The 20671-nt window shown below is 32.0% G+C and overlaps 2 protein-coding genes and 2 long non-coding RNA genes across 6 annotated transcripts; 3 read left to right on the top strand and 1 right to left on the bottom strand.

Moving 5' to 3' along the window:
• The first annotated feature begins 2816 nt into the window (after nucleotides 1-2816).
• On the top strand, nucleotides 2817-4730 carry LOC101261871 (probable xyloglucan endotransglucosylase/hydrolase protein 8). 2 transcript variants are annotated; one of them, XM_019212350.3, is made up of 5 exons: nucleotides 2817-3053; nucleotides 3145-3245; nucleotides 3319-3461; nucleotides 3573-3617; nucleotides 4088-4730. In XM_019212350.3, the coding sequence occupies exons 1-5, from the start codon at nucleotides 2864-2866 to the stop codon at nucleotides 4488-4490; spliced, it is 882 nt and encodes a 293-aa protein (XP_019067895.1). In that variant the 5' UTR covers nucleotides 2817-2863; the 3' UTR covers nucleotides 4491-4730. The 2 variants fall into 2 exon arrangements, with proteins under 2 accessions (XP_019067895.1, XP_019067894.1); XM_019212349.3 differs by lacking the exon at nucleotides 3573-3617 and having other exon boundaries at nucleotides 2819-3053; nucleotides 3319-3521.
• A 1553-nt stretch (nucleotides 4731-6283) lies between these two features.
• LOC101262168 (uncharacterized) lies at nucleotides 6284-8400 on the bottom strand. The gene is made up of 2 exons (XR_011214753.1): nucleotides 8238-8400; nucleotides 6284-6947 (listed from the first exon to the last, which is right to left on the bottom strand). It is a non-coding gene; the product is annotated as an uncharacterized lncRNA (long non-coding RNA).
• Nucleotides 8401-10928: 2528 nt separating this feature from the next.
• On the top strand, nucleotides 10929-15360 carry LOC101258723 (uncharacterized). Of its 2 annotated transcripts, XR_011214754.1 has the most exons (5): nucleotides 10929-11089; nucleotides 11553-11594; nucleotides 13275-13439; nucleotides 14144-14270; nucleotides 14965-15360. It is a non-coding gene; the product is annotated as an uncharacterized lncRNA (long non-coding RNA). The 2 variants fall into 2 exon arrangements; XR_740017.4 differs by lacking the exon at nucleotides 14965-15360 and having other exon boundaries at nucleotides 14144-14573.
• Nucleotides 15361-17733: 2373 nt separating this feature from the next.
• LOC101262475 (uncharacterized) lies at nucleotides 17734-20668 on the top strand. Its single transcript, XM_004232696.5, has 4 exons — nucleotides 17734-17921; nucleotides 18016-18133; nucleotides 20182-20273; nucleotides 20392-20668. The coding sequence occupies exons 1-4, from the start codon at nucleotides 17906-17908 to the stop codon at nucleotides 20454-20456; spliced, it is 291 nt and encodes a 96-aa protein (XP_004232744.1). The 5' UTR covers nucleotides 17734-17905; the 3' UTR covers nucleotides 20457-20668.
• The last annotated feature ends 3 nt before the right edge of the window (nucleotides 20669-20671 follow it).

Here is a 20671-nt window from a genome sequence, read left to right as displayed (position 1 = left end):
ATCAATTACTCACTCCATCTTTTGACTTCACACGGAAGTTAAAAAAATGAAGTTTTTTAAAAATTTATGTTTTGAAATAATTTACAAATACTTATAGCTCCATAAATTGTTATGAAGTATTCCCTCCATTTCATTTTATATGTCATTTTTTAACAAATAGTTAATCCGTAATATTTGTCATTTTTATAAAATTAGTGCACTAATTATTATGTTCATCCTATTTTATTTTTGTGAGTTATTAGCCTTGAAAATATATATTTGATCAACTTAAAAAGCTAAGTAAATGATTCATTTTTATTGGTTAAATTTAGAGCTGCCAATATGGGCTAGCCCACCCCATTCGGGCTAACCCATACAGGCTTTGACATTTTATGGGTCAGGCCGGGCTAGCCCATTTTTGGCGTGGGCTAGAAAATGGTCGGCCCAACCCACAAGTACGTGGGCTGACCCGTCAGCCCACTTTTTTAAAAAATTATATTTTTTTTATAATTATTAAATTAAATTTTAAATTATAATTTAAAATATTATCATAAATTTCGACAAAAATAATATTACATTATGTTAATGTTAGTACTTGTTAATCAAATCAAAATTAAATTATTTTTATAATATTTATTAGGGATAATTTCAGAGACCTCCATGTTTCACTCTACAATACTCACTTCCCGTTTGGTTTACCATATTACGTCTACCTCCCTTATTTTCATTTACTTATAACCATTCTTTAGACCTATTTAAAATAAATATAAATTAATATAAAATTTAACAATTTTACTTTTTTTATATAAATTTCTTCTTATTAATAAATATTATATAAAAAATAACTTTTTTGAAAAAACTTTAAAAATAAATTAACACAAAGACTTATTTTTTTAATCCAACAAAAATCAAAGTCTTCAACTAAGCTGATCCACATTTTCACCAAATATTAATACTTTATCTATATTTCACCTTTACCAATTCTCGTAAATTTTTTCCCCACAATAACCCATCATTTTTCGGCAACAATTCTTCAAATAGAAGACAAAATTGAACTTTCCAAGAAAGAAATTCGATAAGAACGATAAGATTTTGTTCTAGTTAAACATCTACACAAGCGAAGAAGAAACATGATCCAATGAATAAAGATAAATCATTGAAAATTAGATCTAAACATTCATATATAAGGGTAAATTTGTCAAATCCAAATTAATTTATATTTATTTAAATTGGTTTAAAGAATGGTTATAAGAAAATGAAAATAAGAGAGGTAGACATAATATCGTAAACCATAGGGAAGGTGAGTGTTATAGAATGAAACTTGGAGGGAGGTCTCTGAAATTATATGTATTTATTAAGTTTGTTTTCAAGTAAAAGTATAAATATATAAATAAAAATATTAACCTAATTATTTTGAATTTGGACTCTCTTTAATTTTGAAATTTAATATTATATTATATTTTTTAATTAATTATTGACCCACGATCCGTTCCTACCTATATTTCTCAAGCCCATCAAATTAACAGGCTTATTCAGGTCGGGCTAAAAAGTCTTTTTCTTAAATGAGCTCCAAAAATTATAGTCCAACCCTATTAAATCCCGGGTTAAGCCAGACCGATCCAATGGGCCTAGCCATATTGATGGCTCTAGTTAAATTAATTAATCAAATATAATAAGTCCATTCAAAAGGAGCCATGTTGCAATATTAACAGCACTTTAGACCCCACTTTTATTTTCTGCCACCAAAATCACTTCATTGGCAGCATGGATACCCTCACACTCTCTTCGTGGGTATTTTGTAATTTTGCATGCTCTTTCTCGATGTGTGTGCTATATTGCCTAAATTACTTACTTTTATTAAAATTCAAATATATTGAGTAGAGTACTCGTCATCTCTAAAGATTTATATTTTAAAAAACTTAATTGTCAAAAATATTCTATGAACTTATTAAAATAATCTGAATTTGTTCTCCATCTGTCTGTAAGATTTCAATTGTTTTTTTATATTATTTTTTTGATTTAGGGAAATTGGAGTAAGATAGATAGATACAATCTTCTAGTTTAATTAATTTGCTAGTTATTTGAATTTTCACTTTTTTCTCATCTTATAATTTTCTCTCCTACTAACCCTGCATCTTTCTTTTCATTTATTTTTTAAAAAAAGTTCAATTGATAGAAGAAAATATTTTTTATCTTAAAATTAACATTAAAGACAAAGATTTAACAAGTGGAAGGAGGATTTTTTTAAAATTATTTTCAATAGAGTAGTTTTTTCCCCTAGGAGAGAAAACATAAATTATGTGATGTTTGGATTTTGGTATAAATTTAGACTTAAGGAGATTATTTTCTTATATTGCATTTTAGGAGAATGCATTATTTACTATACCATTCATGTAGTAAAAAATTTCAAAAATGATTCGAATTTGAACGCTAGGTTAGTTTTGAGCATATGACTTTGTCGTAGCGCTGTTAGTGTAAAAAATAACTTTATATTAATATTAATAAGATTTTTAATCTATATATAATGTAATTTTTCAACAACTAACATCCATTTATATCGTAGTTTTACCTACAATTAAATTGTTTTGGTTTCTGAAAAAACCATTGGATTGATATTTTTGAAAAGCATTCCATTTTTAGAATACCAAATGGTGGTTCTCAATTTTTGAAATATCTTTCTAGTCCAAATAGGAAAATATTCTCAAATGAAAGCAGTTTCTTGTTCGTTCTTTTTTGTCCTTGGCCTTATATTTCGTCTCTCGAGGTAAAAAAATTATTATTTCCGATTTTGCCCTTAGGTAACAAACCGCGTATAATTAATAAAACGTTGTCATTTTTAAGGGATCCAGCCTATCTTCATTCAAAAGGGAAAAAAAAAACCACCATGGAGAGCAATGCTTCTTCAATGGCTCGTGTTCTTTTGATTTTATCAGTAATTTTTACCCTTTTTTCATCATCAAATGGTGTAGTTGGAGGTGCATTTGAAGAAAATTTCAGTAAAAGTTGTCCTGGTACACATTTCAAGACTTCTAAAGATGGACAGATCTGGTATCTTACCTTAGACCAAGTATCAGGTGATTAAAATCCTATAAATTTGAAACGCATTTTATTTTGTTCTTTTGAATTTTGAATATATTTCAATTTTTTTTGTGTGTGGTATGTTAGATTGTGGGTTCATAACAAAACAGAGCTATAGATTTGGTTGGTATAGCACAAAGTTGAAATTAGTAGGAGGTGACTCTGCTGGTGTTGTGACAGCATTTTATGTAAGTTCACTTCAAACATTTTGAACATTTTTGTGGGAATTTTTTTTTAATGTTTTTTTTTGGGGGGTTACAGATGTGCTCAGAAGTAGAGGCAGGGCCATTGAGAGATGAGATAGATTTTGAGTTTTTGGGAAACAGAACAGGGCAGCCTTATCTTATTCAGACAAATGTGTATAACAATGGGAGTGGTGGACGTGAAATGAGGCATCAACTTTGGTTTGATCCTACTCTCGACTTTCATACTTATTCCATTCTTTGGAACTCTCATCAAATTGTGTAAGTCTTCTTTTTCACTCTCTAAGTTAATTTTTGTTTTCCTTTTTCTAGTCGATATTCGAAATTCAATCAGCGTTGGGTAGATCCATTAAGAAGGTAAAATGTTTGCTACATTCAATGTACTTCATCCATATGCGCATAAGGATTAAAGTAAATTTATCAGAATTCACGACCAGTAGATCCATCGTAAAATGTAACCTTTTTTGGATTGAAAATTACATTTATGTAGTAGATACGATTACTCTTCAGTTTTTTCTTATGATTACATTTTTTACCGCCATTTCTAGGATCTAAATCTAAGAAATTTGGTTAATGATATAAAAATTCGAACCATCTTACTACTCCCATCTATGGTTACTTTTTGTTTCTCTAATTATATACATAAAGGTACCACAATACTATAGTAACAATCTTTCAAAGAAAAAAAAAAGGTCATTTAAAATTGCGACTAACATCAGGATACTCGTGAAATGGATTTGAACATACCGAAATGGATATGTTGAAAACAAATAATTTCAAATTAACGATGACTCGATCAAGTATCACATACATTCTTGTAAATGCAGATTTTTTGTGGATAAAGTACCAATAAGGGTATACAAGAACGCGAATCACACAAACAATTTCTTTCCAGCCCAGAGGCCGATGTACGTGTTTTCAAGCATATGGAATGCAGATAATTGGGCTACTAGAGGAGGCTTGGACAAGATAAACTGGGAAAATGCACCATTTGTAGCATCTTATAAGGATTTTACCATAGACGCTTGTCCATGGAAAAACCCTTACCCTGCTTGTGCTTCATCCACCACACAGCACTGGTGGGATCAGAATAATACTTGGCACCTATCAAGTAAAGAGAAGATTGATTATGCTTGGGTTCAGAGGAACTTTGTGGTTTATAATTATTGCCAGGATACTGTGAGGAACAAGTACAAGCCTCAAGAGTGTTGGTTAAATCCATTGGACTAATATTAAACATTAGAAAAAATTCATTGGTGAGAGAAAAGTCATAGTAGTATTTTGATCTTGATTTTGAGTGTATATATTGGACGATTGAGCCATTGTAGATCCATCGATTGGTATATTGTAAACCATCGGCATTACTACTATTGGAAAGTGAAAAGAGTGGTTCACTATATTTACAAATGTTATAACGATATTCTTAATGTAATCAGTATGTTTTATTCAAGGAAGTTAAGATTTCAATTTCTCATAGATGTTTAATAGGTAAGGGCTCCTCTAATCGATAGTTTCTGTAAAATAACATGTGGTAAGTTTCCAAAAAGATCATTAGCATTATGAGATTGATAATGCATTCAGCTTAAGAGTTTGGAAGTTAAAATTCTAATTCAATTCCAGTTCTCTAGGAGTTTTGAGATGAACGAAGAACATGGTGATGAGCGCGGTAATTACTAATTACACAGCAGACGTTATAACTCGTGAGAGCATGAAGTAATGAGACGGCACATGGCACTAAAATAACCAGAAATTGCAGTACAAATTTAATGAGATGGACATGTCACCTACCTAGATGAAGATTTTTTAGTTGTGGAAAATTATGATTCTCTCACTTGGATTAATCAATTCATGCAGCCGTATGTTTGTACTCTTTTAACTTTAGATCATATACCTTGTAGATGTTTGTTTTCAACGTCAATTTTGTACTACTACTACTACTAGTGAAGTAAAAGTGAATTAAAAAAAAACAGATATAAAGATGAGGAAGTTGCTTTTGAAAATCGTGACTTCAATTTGTGGGACAGATTTGAGGAGCCAACTTATAATGAAGTTGTTTGTTATGGAGAGGAGAGGACCACACAATTTACTTATTTGTCGCCATCTCATAAAAAGACAAGTTTTTTTGTCACGGATCACTGGTACAATTGTACATGTCTAGCATATGGGCCTAAGGCCTCCATACACAATTTGATATTGCAATGCCCTGTTACTAGCACCAAAGGTATGAATTCAAACTTATTTTCGTATCAATCGGACTGAATGCTGACGATGCGTTTAGAAAAATAAGTAGGAGTAAAAAGAGGTGAAGTATAGGAACGATCATTAGTTGCTGAGTTCGTATTTGCAAAACTTTACAAACATAAACAGAATTCAGTCAAGCACTGACTCAACAAAAAGGACGTCGATCAATGAAATTATGTGGAAAAATTTTAGATTGATTGAGACAACTGTAAATTACATATAGTGTTGCGTTTTGTTTACTTATATTAGACTAGATGGTTCTTCACCCGTGCTGTGCGCGGGACCATTGATGGGTTCAGCCGAACCCCCTGTGGTTCAATTTTTTATTTTTTTAATGTATATATAATATATGTCAAACTTCATCATTTAGTTCATGTTTAGTTCTCTCTATTTTATACCCTTACTAAAAATCTTAGCTCAGCCAACAATGTGGATGCCTTTTATGGTGAGCAGGACAATAATTTAGTTTAACAGTTTTTGTAAGACCAAATTATTGCACTGGCAGGTAGACGAATAAGTAGCAGAAAGTAGCTATTACTTCAATGACACCAAAGAGACGACCTTTAGACTGCATGTATTCAACAAACACACCAAATTTTCAGACATTGAAATGACATCAACAAAAGTATTCAGGAAAATGCCAAGCTAATATCAAGAGCAAGATGATAAACAAAGTACTAGTTTACCAATTTTTGTGGATAATTTACACAACTCCGGAGTTCTCTATGATCAGGCGTAAACGATGTCACATATTACTAACTGAAATAATCGGGCAGATCAAGTTTGAAGTATGCAACCAGCGTCGCACAACCAAAGAAGTTGAAAATACTTTAGTAAAATAGAGTAGTTTTTTTTGTTTGCAACAATTACGAATTAGAACTAAGCATCCAGCCACATCCAGTAGTAAATAGATGTTGGGAAGTAATAGTAGTATACAGTCAAAATGTCCTAGCAAAACCCACTATAGGAAAGTCGAGAACTAATAGAGGATTCCATTAGCTAGCTGCATTTGCCGAATTGTACTTACACTGCAACCATATCAAGCGCCTCTCATTCTTCAGAGAGATAAAAGTTTCTCTGGCATTTGAATTCTCGAATAAATCCAATGCAAAAAAGTAGATACTTTGATCTACACCTTGCATTTCATCTAATACTTTTATGCATTTGCTTATAGCAAAGCGTTCCTCATTCCTCATAATGGCAGCTGCCCTCATCTTCGAAGCAGCTGCAATTTCCAGCATTGCATCAACTATAGCATCACCAGTTGCCTTGCGACTTCTCTTGCGACGACCTGAATTTGGCGTTACAGTTTGATGCTTATTGTGCCCATCTAACATGTTTATGTCCTCTCCTGAGCCTGAAGAAGCATCCTCCTCCACCAAAGCAGGATCAGCAGACATGGTGAAATGTCTTTGCATTACCAGGCAGGCACAGGATTTCTACCTCCTACACTAATTAAACAAGCACATGATCACAAATTATTTAACAGAGAAGATAACTCAGGCACCCACACAACTAACAGTTGGAGTTTATTCTAGCCCTAGTTTGGACTTTGGAGGGAGGAAACAACAAAGGGACATAAGACATCTATTTGTACAAACATCAAATACCAAAAAAATGCATGACTGCGCTATTTGTTTCACAATTAAAGTTGTCAAATGTTGAATCCTGGTTTTTATACTCCACACTACTTGTCCTTGGGCATCCTAGACACTTGCAGACTCGCATTGTAACTACTCCCTCCGTTTCAATCTATGAGAACCTTTTCCTTTTTCAACCATTTAAAAAAGAATGATATTCGTGTGGCTATAAAAAATTCTCACTAAGAGTAAAATGGCATACTTAAGACCACAAATTTTTCAATACTTTTATAACCACACTTTACATGTTTAGTACCCCAAGTTTCAAAAGTCTTCATTCTTTTAATTTCAAAAGTTTTTCTATCCCAAATGCCAAAGATGTTAAATGATACTCCTCCATCCTAAATTCCTTGTCATGTCCCTTTTTTGAGAGACACCAATTTTTATCATCAAGAATAATTGGAATTTATTCTATTTTTCGTATACTTTTTGAATATGTAAATTTTAAAATTTTACAAAAGATTTTCAATTAATCAGAGATACTGCATAATGGGAATACCCAATAACTTAAGTTTTCCTTCAAGTATAAAGATACATTTAATGTGTTAAGCATAACATCTACTTTACAGACAAACAGTAAGAGATTTTGTCACTTTGATGTATCAAGAAAGAACAATTTTTTCCTAATACTAAACAGGATAATTTGGTAAAATCAAAGAATGATTTCTTAATGATTGTGTCAAATCAAAAAGTAACAACGTAAAAATGAATGGAAGGAATACAACACAGAATCGTTATTGTAGTAGTGAAACACAGAAAAAAAACAGAAACTAGTGCAGCGAATGCAGAACACAGGGCTAAAAGACAAATCCAAATCTATAGAAACCCATCTAGAAAATCTTAATCCACAAGCAAACCAAACACAACTCAACAAGTGATTTTGTATTTATCACTAAAAACTACCCAACTTAAACATTTTCCTTTTATCTGTTTAGAATGAGTTTTTTTTTCTTTTTCCTAGATAAATCAAATGGAGCCTATATTCCATTTTATCCCCCTCTTTCTGAAGAAGAATGCATAATTCGACGAGATTTGCTGTATATGAGTAGCCCTTGAAAATTTATTATTAGAAATTTCGAAAATTAAAAAATCTTACCTGAACGAATTTCAGACGATGGAGGTGCCGATGGCTGAGAGAGGGGCGCTGCAACGGTCGACGGCTTAGGGTTTTGGGAGATATGGGGAAATACGACTACAATTTTTTAAAAAAATTTCATGTTAGAGAATATATCAGTTTTATTAATGAGATACGGTTCTGTAAGTATCCATCTCTTGACCTTGGGCCGGGTCTATCCTACAGCTAAAGGGTAAGATCATTTGTCCCCAATCGGTCGACAAAATAAGTAATAATCTTATTTTATTGGGAAAAGTGTTTGATATATTCCTCAATTTTGTTATTTGGAGATGATATACAAACGGTTCACATATATCCCTGTCATTACAAAACGAGTTCACATATACCCATTTAACGGAAGTTAAAATATTAGTTTTAAATTTATATTTTTTACTTTTAATTTTTTTTAAAAATATTTAGGAGTATATATGATTCTTCTATCAAAGTTCAAGGTACATTTTAATTTTTTTTATACATAAATTATTTTTTGATTTCTTTTATCATAATTATTTGAGTTTCTTATTCTTTTTTTTCTTTCATTCCTTAGTTTAAAGAGAAAAAAAATTGACTATTTTTTTTGTCTATATTATAATTTGATTTCTGTATTCGAAGAAAAAAATTTGATTACCTACAATAAGTTTTACAAGATTATTAGTGAAACATAAATAAATTTGATTATCAAAATAATAATTCTAAATAGTCATTGCAACAAAAATAATATGTTTGACGATGATTAAATTTAGTCATATGATATTATATTTCTTAGAAAAAAATAATAAATAAGTAGATTAAAAGGGTAAATGTGAGTCATTTGTTTATAAGTAGGGGTACATATGAGTTACTTTCATAACAAGAGATATATCAGCCCTTTTCCCTATTTTATTAGGTAAGTTGTGTTTATTTTTAAAGGGCGAAATAATTTAGTGGATCCTTATATTTGTACGAATTTATATTATGAACCCTTCATATATCATATTTAAGAATTATTAAAATTATAGAAGAACAAAACTAAAAAATAAAATGAAGGGAATAAGAATCCTTCTTTTCAACCTCTCAACCCTTGCTCAATGATTTACATCCATGCTCAAGGAAAGGCTCAAAATAGTCTCTCATCTGTAGGTTAAGACTCAAAGTGATCCTTGAATTTTCATACGGAGCACTAATAGTTCCTCATGTTTGCAATATTGGTGTATTTTTGGTCCTCTCCTAAAAATTTTCCTATTTTTTGACATTAATTTTGTTCAAAATTTTATATAAGGAATGTCCAATCGTCTTTTTATATATTTAATAGAAATAATAACTTTATCTGAGAGAAATGATAAGAAAAACACTTTTTTCTGTTCACGAGAAATATTATTGCAGCTAAACTAAGAGCATTTTAACATATGAATTTGCATAAAAGAAAAAATTATATTATAGCACGTGAAATTATCGTGATGAGGAAAAGAAAAAATTATATTATTGCACGTGAAATTATCGTGATAAACCTTTCGGCTTTACCTGCAATACAATTTCTACTAGACAAAATAAATGGTTTTTTCTCACATTCTTTGATATGGAGTTGTTATTTCTACTAAATATATAAAATGACGATTGAACATCCCATACATAGGTTATGGATAAAATCAATGCAAAAAATAGGAAAAAATTTGGAGGAGGATCAAAAGTGTACCAATATTGCAAACAAGAGGGACTATTAGTGCTCCATGTGAAAACTCAAGGATCACTTTGAAGCCTTAGCTCAAAGAAGAGGGACTATTTTGATGCTTTCCTCTCCATGCTCAGTCACCATCCTTGCCCAACCCCTTTTTCTTTTTAATGCAGATCTATCAGCATTGTCACCTCCCTCAGTCACTAATTCACCGGTGAAAGGAGAGAGCGATGATGTTTGTCGGAATTCGCTAATTTGGAGTGGAGTGAGAGAGAGATGGCACTGGTTCATTTTCTGCAAAATGGGAGGCGACGAGCAGGTTTGCCAGTCGGAGTCGGTGTTGCAGCAACTTAGGGTTGCTGGATTTTCGGAGGTTGGAGAAGGAGGAAAGAAAAATGGTGAGGGTCTATCCGAGATGGAGACGGGTGAGGGAGAGACAACATGTTCTCCGGCAAGAAGAGTGGCGGTGGTGGTGAAAACAAATTTCTCATGTGAAATTTGACGACTTCACCATGGGAATGGAGGAGAAGATGTACAGTAGTCATGTGACTCCCAATTTTTCGTTTTAATTTTTATTTTATTATATTACTATCTTTTATTTATAAGTTTGGTTAAATTTTTAAAAGTGATTAATAAAGGTTATTGTGACATGTAATTAATTTATCATTAATGTTTGACATGTTATTTATTTAGAGGAGAGTGGACTATATACATAATAGGATGGGTTTAAAAATCTTTTTTTGATTGAATCTATGAGTTCAGTTGATAAATGGTTAAGTATAAGGGTCCATAATACAAACACTTATAAGTATAATGGTCCACTAGTCCATTTTGCCTTTTTAAAGTTATACGTTTTTAAAATAAATTCAATTGTTAAATAAAGAGTACATATTTTTATTTGTAATTTACATATATATATATATATATATATATATCTCCCCCTTTTTAGAAATGACAAATTAGAGGACGAACACAGCATAAGCAGATTGTACAAAAGGTTTTCTGAATTGTACAACAAACTTAGTTTTTCCCATTTTTTTCTGCTAACACGTGTATTGTCCTCTAGAAACCACGTACCACTTCATATTGCAAACAGACTATCTTACAGATTTCTATCATCCTTCTCTTTTAAACATTGGCTTTGTTCTTCACTCTTCTCATAGTTTCTCTATCATTTGTTTTGGTAATTTATCTCCTCTTTCTCCATTTTACTTTTTCTATGAAAATTAATTTTTCTATTTGGAATCTCAAATTTCACCTCTTCTTCCTTGATTGTTCGGCCTTCTAATTGTGTGCTATTTTTGCTGATGTATCTCTTCCCTAATTTTTTGTTGTTTTAGTGCACTTTCTTTGATTTTAATCATTATGACAACTTTTAAATCGTCTCTTATTAGATTTTATATGTACTTATTAACAATTTTTTTCTAATTTATTCATTCATGTCTGGATTCTATCTCAAAGTCTCTTTTATAAATTTACTTTTTCGTTTGTGCTGTTAAAATCTATGTAACTAGATGTGCCTCCGCTTATTATTTTTTTAATTCTAACAAGTATTCTGTAGTTGCAACAACTAATTCAATTTAAGTGACACACTTAAGGTGTTTGATAGTATGCCTAAACTAACTAAATTTTTTTTTTTTTTACAGATTTTCTACTATGTATTCATTTCTACGTGAATGATCCAAAAGGTTGGTGCTTTGTTTCTACTAGATGTCTGTTGTTTATGTATATTTTATTTATTTATCCCAAGAAATGGTTTGTCCTTTGTTTGCATCTATTTCAATTGCAAGTTGTTGCTATTAGTTAAACTCTGTGTTAGCGAAAAAATTTAGATATAATGTACAGTTTTTTCAGCACTCTATTAAACTATAAATATTATTTTTATCAAGATAAAATATTTCTCGAAGTAAGAATGTCAACATATGAGGGCAATACATAGATTTTAAAAGACCAAGGACATCGGCTAGATGATAGAGTTATGGACTACTTTTACCTTTTTTTGGTTAAAGGTAAAGCATGAAGAAGTTGTACATGCATAAATTTAGATATAATGTGCAGTTTTTTCAGCACTCCATTAAACTGTAAATATTATTTTTATCAAGATAAAATATTTCTCGAAATAAGAATGTCAACATATAAGGGCAATACATAGATTTTAAAAGACCAAGGACATCGGCTAGATGATAGAGTTATGAACTATTTTTTCCTTTTTTTGGTTAAAGGTAAAGCATGAAGAAGTTGTACATGCATATGTGGTGTTCCGTGAAAGTTTTGAATAAGCTTTTCCTTGTTTTTTGGACAAAAAATTTTCTACTTCATTAGTCAATAAATCAATAAGTATGTTACTATGGACAACTTCAATCTCTTGTTATCATTTATATTTAGAAATATGTTTCAAATGTATAATATACTTCTCTTTATATAGTGAGGTGCTTTCTTTCTTAAATTTTTTCCACTCAAATTTTATTGGGGTGCTTAAATTTGATAATAATAGTTATCCTCTTAAACGAAAACTTCTTAGAGGACTAAATGAAGGATGGATTGAAGTACTCCATCATATCTATTTGATCTCTCTTAACTTTGATGGTTGAATAGGTGTATAATGTGATTTCAAGAATCTTCTTTCTCAAATTCGTAGTAGGATTCATGTATGTTGTCTTCAAATGGATGTTGTGAGTCGTATATTAGTACACAAAGGTGTTTTTCCGAGTTAACCCTCAAATCTGAGTAAATATTGTTTGGAGATGGTTAGCCCTTAACTCTAAAATGTTAACTCTATTTGTCTTTTCTAGACATATGGTTGCTTACATTCATTTTGTTCCTTCATGCTTCAATGACAATTAACATAGACATTTGTACTTCCTTTTGCTCCTGGATTTCTTTTATCATTAGTGTTGAACTACAACTCTTCATTTGATAAGATATTCATTTGGTTATAGAAGGTTCAAGCTCAAACTTAGTAAAATGTGTAGTACATGTTTCATGTCGAACATGATCTTTTTTATGGTCTTACCAACAAGTGAATGAATACCTCAATTTGGGATTATAGGAAGTCAAAATGTACAGCTGATTTCTTTTCCTAATCAACCGAAATAAGTATTTGACGAGAAACTATTGCAAGCTGTTGTTGAAACATTGCTATTGTGCCGACACTTTTAGTTTCAGGACAACTTTCTCAATGGCGAAATCAGGCCTCAACTTAATATTTGACATGTTTCCATTAAAGATGTCAATCTGATCCTTATTTGAGCTATCCTGAAGATTCAACATCATTGCATATTTCTCAACAAAAGTTGTCTACATCTATGTTAAATTTTAATTATTTGGAGTTTGGATACTGTTTAAAAATTAGAGTTTCATCTCTGCAGCTGCAGATTTGAATAAGTTTGTCCTAGGAAAGAGGCAAAAGTTATACTGAAAGAAGTTGAAGGCAAAAGCTTCTAATTTTTGTATAAAGCAGACTGCTCGGAGGGAATGGCTATATTGATTCTTTTCATCATGACCACGAGGATCACGTAGAACAACCTGTTTTGGTAAGCCTACAAATCCAGACCCAGATCATCGTTAGTTTTATTGCTTTCTGAATCATAGTAGTTTCAAGCTTAATGAGCTTGATTTTTTGATAAAGTAGAAATCCTCCTTGTTCATTTTCCATTACTGGGAGTTTCTGATCTGAGAATCTGCTATCTTTTAAACTACTGGTGTGAGGATTACTTTTGTAGTTTTTCATTGATCGGTTTTTGTTACTATCTTATTTCTTCTACTTTGATCATAGTGTTATATTGTTGTAGATACTGTTCAACATGCCTTGTTATGCTTTCACATAAATTACTTCTTTTATCGGATTGCTTTGATTTGTTTTTCGTTGAACCGACTGTCTATCAGAGAGGGACTCGAATTTGTGGGACTACATTATCTTCTTGTTGTTGTATTTTTGTTTCATCAATTGTTTTAGGATTTTCACAATACTGGTTGGTAGATACTAGGATTTTCACAATACTGATTGGTAGATATATATCTCCTTATTTAGAAATGAGAATTAAAAAGGACAAACACTATATCTTCTAATTGTACTAAAGGTAGTACAGATTGTATAGTAAATTTTGCTCTTTTTCATTGATGAACAAATATTTGTCTCATTTTGCTTGACTTTGTGTACAACTTTTGCACTATTTTCTTACAATTCTCTATAGATTTTTGCTAAGCTTGGTTTATTTTCTCAACTCTTTTTTTGTAGATCTCAACTCTTCAATGGTGAATCTATGTGTTGCTAAGTTTCTTCTCTTTGTGTAGAAACTAAATCTCTCTGCCTCAAGATTTTTGTTTGTTTAGGATGCCTTATCGATGTTTTCTCAAGATTTAAGGTAAATTTACATGTTTTTCAATTTGCCTAATTGACCTATTTTCTCTTCAAGGTCAAATCTCTGATTTTAATATTCAAAGGGCTATTTCGGGTCCTTGTACTTTTTGTACTATGCTTCAATACAAAAATACAAGAGTAGACAAATTATGGTTTGTTTCACATTAAACATATTAGCACACAATAAAGTTTTGACGTTTCTAGCTCATATTTCGAAAAGTAAAAGGCTGAAGAACAATGTTTCTTTTCTCTGTATGTAGTACGCAACTCATAAAATATATTTAGTGAATGATTTCCTCGGAGAAAATATGTTTTGTTGATGTTCTTTCAAAGATGTTTGCTCATAAAATGCTCCCTTTCTTTATTTGTGAAGAGAAAACATTTTGATACTTCTTAACAATGTCTAGCTTGCACCTACTATGATGTCAATGTAAGCGACATAATATGAGATGTGCAAAGGAGCATATGTTAGCCCTGCGTATTACTATGTACTATTAAATTAGTAACAATAGTAGGATAAATATTGTGTTTTTAGCAACATTTAGGGCTGTTCTTTGAAGGAGTACTCTTTTTCCCTTTCTTTTTTACTTTGTGTGGAAGACAATTTTATTTAAGTGTTAGACTAAACCATAGCCCATATATAGAAAGAGTACTTACTCTATTGGTTATGTTATTTTTTCATTTATGTTTTCATGTAGGCATTATAGCATCTGCTACTCCTTATGGATTTAGTTTCTTGGAGGATTTATGTTTGGTATTATTATAAATGTTAAACTTTGAAGTTCTTTTTTTCGGGTTCTCAGTAGAATTTTGTTAACACACATAGTATGGTTTGATTTTCTTTAGATGTTTTAAGTATGCTTCAACTCTATTTGTTAGCCCATTATGCAAATAGTCTTGTTTGACAACCCCCCCTCCCCAAAAAAAAAAGGTCTAACTGCTGAGAATACTTTTGAGACAACAAGGTCGAGGTCAAGTTGTACCAACGCTTTTCTTTTCTTTACAAGAAGCTATTTCTGCCTGTAACCTGTTGTGGTTGTAAAAGCTTTTGAACAATTCATGTTTAATGCTATAAGGTTTTTGTGAAAACCAAACTAATCTAACTTTCCCTATTATGCTTCTTGCTCTCTGTTAATAGGGGGAACTTTGACATATAGTCGCTCAAAAATAGTTTAATTATTTTTTATAGCTATAATTTAATAATTAAAATTTGTAGTTACATGTTATAGAGAGAAGTGAGGCGAGTGAGAGAGGACAAAGAATGGAAGCGAGGTGAATTGTATATGTATATAAGTTAGATAATAGTATATTCTACATATGTATTTGTATATATGGCAAGAGAGATTGAGAGAGGAAGGAGAGAGGTGAGCGAGATTAGGAGCGGGAGGAGAGAGGCAAGTGACAGAGGGCAGAGAGATGAGTAGGTTAGATAATTGTATATTATATATATGCACTTATATATATATATGGCAAGCGAGATTGGTAGAGAGAAGAGAGAGGTGAACGAGAGAGGGCAAAGAGCGGGAGAGAAATGAATTATATATGTATTTTGGTTAGATAATTGTATATTATGCATATGTATTTGTATATTCTAGCGAATTATACATACACAAACGTCGCTAATTATACAAGGTCGAAGTCAGCCCACATAATTATTGTATAATATTAGTCATGCGTGGTAATTATAGCAAGTTATGACTATGATGCGTAATTAAATTGTCTAAGTTTGCTTAATTGCGCATTTTTCTCTGTTAATAAAAATGCAAAATGTTGGGCCCGTGCTAAGCACGGGCATCACTATCTAGTATATATATATATATATATATATATATATATATATATATATATATATATATATATATAATTGTGGATATATCCAATAGGATGTGGGTGCAGAATTTTATAATACAATAATAAAAATATATCCAGCGACGAACTCAGGAGTAAATAAACTTTAAATTTTTTTGAGGGGACTTGTCACAGCACCGTCAATTTCTCTTTGTTATTAAGAGAGTTCAAAATATATGTATCTAAAAAATACCAAAAATTTATTGTGTATATACAATATAATTTCTTGTCACAATCCCTCTGGAACTCACGTATAGTTCGCCACTGTATATATAATTCACAAAGTAAAGTTTGAAAGAATAAAATATAAGTGTCTCTTACTTTTTTTTTCCTTAGGAGCAAACCAACTTCCTATATATCCTTGGCTCGAGGAGATCAAAGTAAACTAAGTGTAAAGTTAATTTTAAAATATTGAGGGTGTAAATTTTCAATTTTTAAATATATCTCAAATATAGTTTAACATTTACCAAATAATAAAAATGTTGAAATAATCCTGAACTTGACATAAATTACTTGTTACTTTCTTTGTTTAAAAAAGAATGACCTCCTTTATTTTTTAGTCTGTTTTCGAAAAAAGACCTCTTTTTTTTTTAGTAACAACTTTCCATGTGGCATGTTTAAGGCCGTAAGATCAAAGGACAATTTTGTACATTTGATATAACTTTAATTTAGGACCACATGATAAAAAATCTTCTATATTTTGTTAAGGGAAAAAGGACAAATATACCCCCGAACTATCGTAAATGATATGTAAATACCCTTCGTTGTACTTTTAGGATGTTGATGCCCTTACCGTCAAAATTTTGGAGCATATATACATTTTTTACTAGCAACGGGACACGTGTTACAATCTAAAATATTTACCCAATTTTTTATTAAAATAATTAATAATTTACGATAAGTTTACGAGTATTTTCAATATTTATCTTACATAAAAAACGCAAAAGAATCAAAATTGCCCCTAAACTATGTGAAATAGATCACTTATACTTTTCGTTATATTTTGAGATCAAAAGTACCTCCGCCGTTATTTCAAAATACCACAAATACCCTCCAAATTAACACCCCAACTTTTAATAAAGTGACAAGCCACGTGGACTATTCCCTCCACCTAAGTTGCCAACTAGGATTCCCACTAACCCATGCTTACTTACCCATCAATTCATCCATCCAGTTATATTAAATTCCCCTCATTATTCATTGTACCCTTACCATCACCAGAACTCTTTTTTTCCTTCATAAATTCAATAAGTGATAATTTAATTGCATAAAAAAAGTCAAACATTACACCTCTAAAATCAAAACAAGTTAGCTAAATTGTTTAATCCCCGTCTTAAAAAAATTGAATAAGGAAAATTAAGAATATCCCAATCTCAATCACCATTGGAGATAAATTGATGGGTTAGTAAGTATGGGTTAATGGGAATTCTTGTTGGCAGCTCAGGTGGAGGGAGTAGTCCACGTGGTTTATCATATCATTAAAATTTTTGGATATTAACTTGAAGGATATTTGTGATCTATTGAAATAACGACGTTTTTTTTATATCTCAAAATATAACAAAGAATAATTTTAACATTTTTTTAATATAAAAAAATAAATAACAATACACCTCTCAAGTATTTAATCAAGCGGCTCTTACGCGCAACTCCATATATTTTCCTCTGATCTCCACCGACCCGACCCGTCTTCGCATATATTATTCAACCCTCATCAATTTATTTCCTTCTTGGCCGGAGTAGAAAAACTCTCTTTCTCTGTCGCAATTTGAATCAAGCTCGCCAACTGCAACTATGGTTTGCGATAAGTGTAAGTCCGAATTCCCCTATTCATTCACAAATTGTTCATTACAAGCAATTTATGAGCAATTGATTATGACCTAGGGTTTCATTTGTATTTTCAGGTGAGAAGAAGTTGTCCAAGGTGATTGTTCCTGATAAATGGAAGGAAGGTGCCAGCAACACTACTGAAGGCGGAGGCCGTAAGATTAACGAGAACAAACTGCTCTCCAAGAAGAAAAGGTTACTTTTTGTTCTTCCTTTTATTCTTTTCGTTTTGGTTAATCGCTTTAACCAGTCCGTCCTGAGAGTGAATTTCAGTCTCCTTGTAAATTTTCCTTTTAACTGACCTTAGAAGGGAAGGAGAATAACTCAGAATCGTATGCTTGCTTTTTTTAAGGGAATTTTATTTTTTGATTATATGCTCGCTTTCTTTTAGGAATTTCTTATTGATCTGTGATGCCAGTCAATTGAGATTCATTATAACATACCAAAACTTTCATCAATCAGAACTCAATTACTTTCTTTTCTAGAAGGTTCATTTGTTAATTTACTGAGTAGTCAGGTTTTTTCTAATGCTGGTCAGTTTCGACTGATTAGCTGTAGTAAATATGCGAACCTGAGTAGCACCCAAGTGTGTGACCTGGGGAGGGTGTGACCTAGGGATCAATGAAGTGGGTGCAAACCGTGGAGACCGACGCTTTAAAATCAAGCAGAATCTAAAGAACGCTAAGCTTGTCTTCCAATGTAGCTGCCCGTTGGTGGGCAGAGTTGCCCAGTACCTGGGCTGGTGGGAGATAGAAGGTGCCAGTGAAATTGTACAGAAACCAACATCATTACAGATAGAAGTAAAAATTACTGACTTGAGTACTTTAATCTTAGCTGTATTATTGTTTGTAGATGAAATATAATTCATTTGGCTGAGAGATTTGTATTTCTTATTGGGGTGCTTGTTTTTCAAACCAATGAAGGAAACACTTGAGTAGATTGTGAGGGAGAGAACACAATCCAAAAGTAAGGTGTATCCTAAGAGGGAAATTCAAGTCCTTTTCTCATCCCCTTTTTTTAAAAGCCCTCACCTGTCCCCCCCTCCCCCCCCTCTCCAATGGCCCACGTTACACACACTGAGACACATCAAACATGAGAGTCTTGCAATGATTCTTTCTGATCTTGGAATTTGCTAATGCTAATCTTAAAGGTTGAAATTGTGTGTGTAAGTAGTTCAGACTGAACTGCACTCCAGTATGATGTTATATGAGGAACCCCTTGTCTTGTTTATGATCTACCTTCAATTAAAAAAAAGGGAAAATTTACACAAGTAAAATTGAACAAGCTCCACGTAGATGTCTCTGACAAATCTTCCTTCTGATTACTCATGTTATTGACACCTTCAATGTTGGAAATAGTGGTTTGAGCTAAAAGCAAGGTCTGCCTGAATTACTGCAGTAGAATTCTGGATAATATAAGATAATCAGTATGAAGTCAAAGAGATGTTGTACTAGCAGAAATGAATCTCTGAAAGCAGGAAAGAGGAATGAATGAAAACTTTGGCCAGTGCCTATTGGAAGGTATTGGATCTCATCCAAATACCGGTACCATGTGAAAATTGGGAAAGGGAGAGATACTCTAATTGAATGGGATTATTACGGCAGAAGCAAACATTGTGTTGAAAGTTTCTCTTGTAAATTCTTCTAAGAGCTCTGTCTTTGAATTTGATAAGTTCAGATGCTGAACAGTTATGATTATGGTCAGTTTGGTTTATACCCCCTTCCACACAATATAGGTCATAGGATAATAGTCATAATCAGGCCAAGGGTCGTGGGATCGAAACCGAACAGCTGAACAATTGTTTATTAAAAAAAATGTTTAGAACAAGTTGTTTTCCTCAGATTTTCTTTTATGAGACATGGAATTACAGTTGGATTGGTACACCTCTGGAAGAGGAGCAAGATTGTACCCCACTTTGTGGAGAAAGAATGCAATGCACCATTTAGGCAAGAATATTGGCTACAGTATGCTTCTTTTAGACCATAAAATCAATATAAGTTCTAGAAATCTCAAATAAAAAAATAGAAATCATTGTATTGCAATGTTAAAAGTGATAAGTGGATAGCCTAAGTTGGTGTTCTAAGGTGCTTTGCAACCATTTTCACTCTTTAGTCATCAGAATCCTCTGGTAAGTGTTGTGCTGAATGAAATGTTTTATATGATTTGTTGGGATATCAGATGCAGCTTGATTGTATTTGTCATCGTTTTGATACTTTCTTACCAGGGAACTACTTATATTGCAGGTGGTCACCTTATGGAAATACAAAGTGCACTATTTGCAAACAACAAGTGCATCAAGATGGCAAATATTGTCATACCTGTGCTTATAGTAAAGGTAATGAAGAGTACTTAGGAATTGCATATGATTTAATATTAATGCAATTCTAGTTCCAAATGATTTATATTTAGGGTATCGTTCTTTATGTCTTTTCTCAAGTGTTTTCCCTGTGCAGGAGTATGTGCAATGTGTGGAAAGCAAGTTCTTGACACCAAGCTATACAAACAGAGCAATGTATGACGTGGACATGGTTGACAAACTAACTTCAATGTTACCTGAGCACGCTTATCTTAGAGGATTGTTCTTACTTTGTGAATGCAATGAGAACCATTTGATTCTGTAAAAATACTAAAATAGCTTGCCCCGTATGAAGCGCTGTAAAATGGGTGATCTTTTGAAACATTAATTACGGTCTTGTCTTTGCAAATTGAGAAGTTCAGGCTTGTTATCAATCT

Source organism: Solanum lycopersicum, chromosome 2, assembly GCF_036512215.1.
Source record: "Solanum lycopersicum chromosome 2, SLM_r2.1".
Lineage (NCBI taxonomy): Eukaryota > Viridiplantae > Streptophyta > Magnoliopsida > Solanales > Solanaceae > Solanum > Solanum lycopersicum.
Note: the sequence above shows the minus strand (reverse complement) of the source record. Positions and strands in the feature narration are given on the sequence as shown.

Bases quoted from the DNA above. Each gene is read 5' to 3' on its own strand.
- LOC101261871 (XM_019212349.3), top strand. From the start codon at position 2,864: ATGGAGAGCAATGCTTCTTCAATGGCTCGTGTTCTTTTGATTTTATCA. The intron at 3,246-3,318 runs GTAAGTTCACTT...GGGGGGTTACAG, and splicing joins GTGTTGTGACAGCATTTTAT to ATGTGCTCAGAAGTAGAGGC. The intron at 3,522-4,087 runs GTAAGTCTTCTT...TTGTAAATGCAG, and splicing joins TGGAACTCTCATCAAATTGT to ATTTTTTGTGGATAAAGTAC.
- LOC101262475 (XM_004232696.5), top strand. The intron at 18,134-20,181 runs GTTACTTTTTGT...CTTATATTGCAG, and splicing joins CTGCTCTCCAAGAAGAAAAG to GTGGTCACCTTATGGAAATA. The intron at 20,274-20,391 runs GTAATGAAGAGT...TTCCCTGTGCAG, and splicing joins TACCTGTGCTTATAGTAAAG to GAGTATGTGCAATGTGTGGA.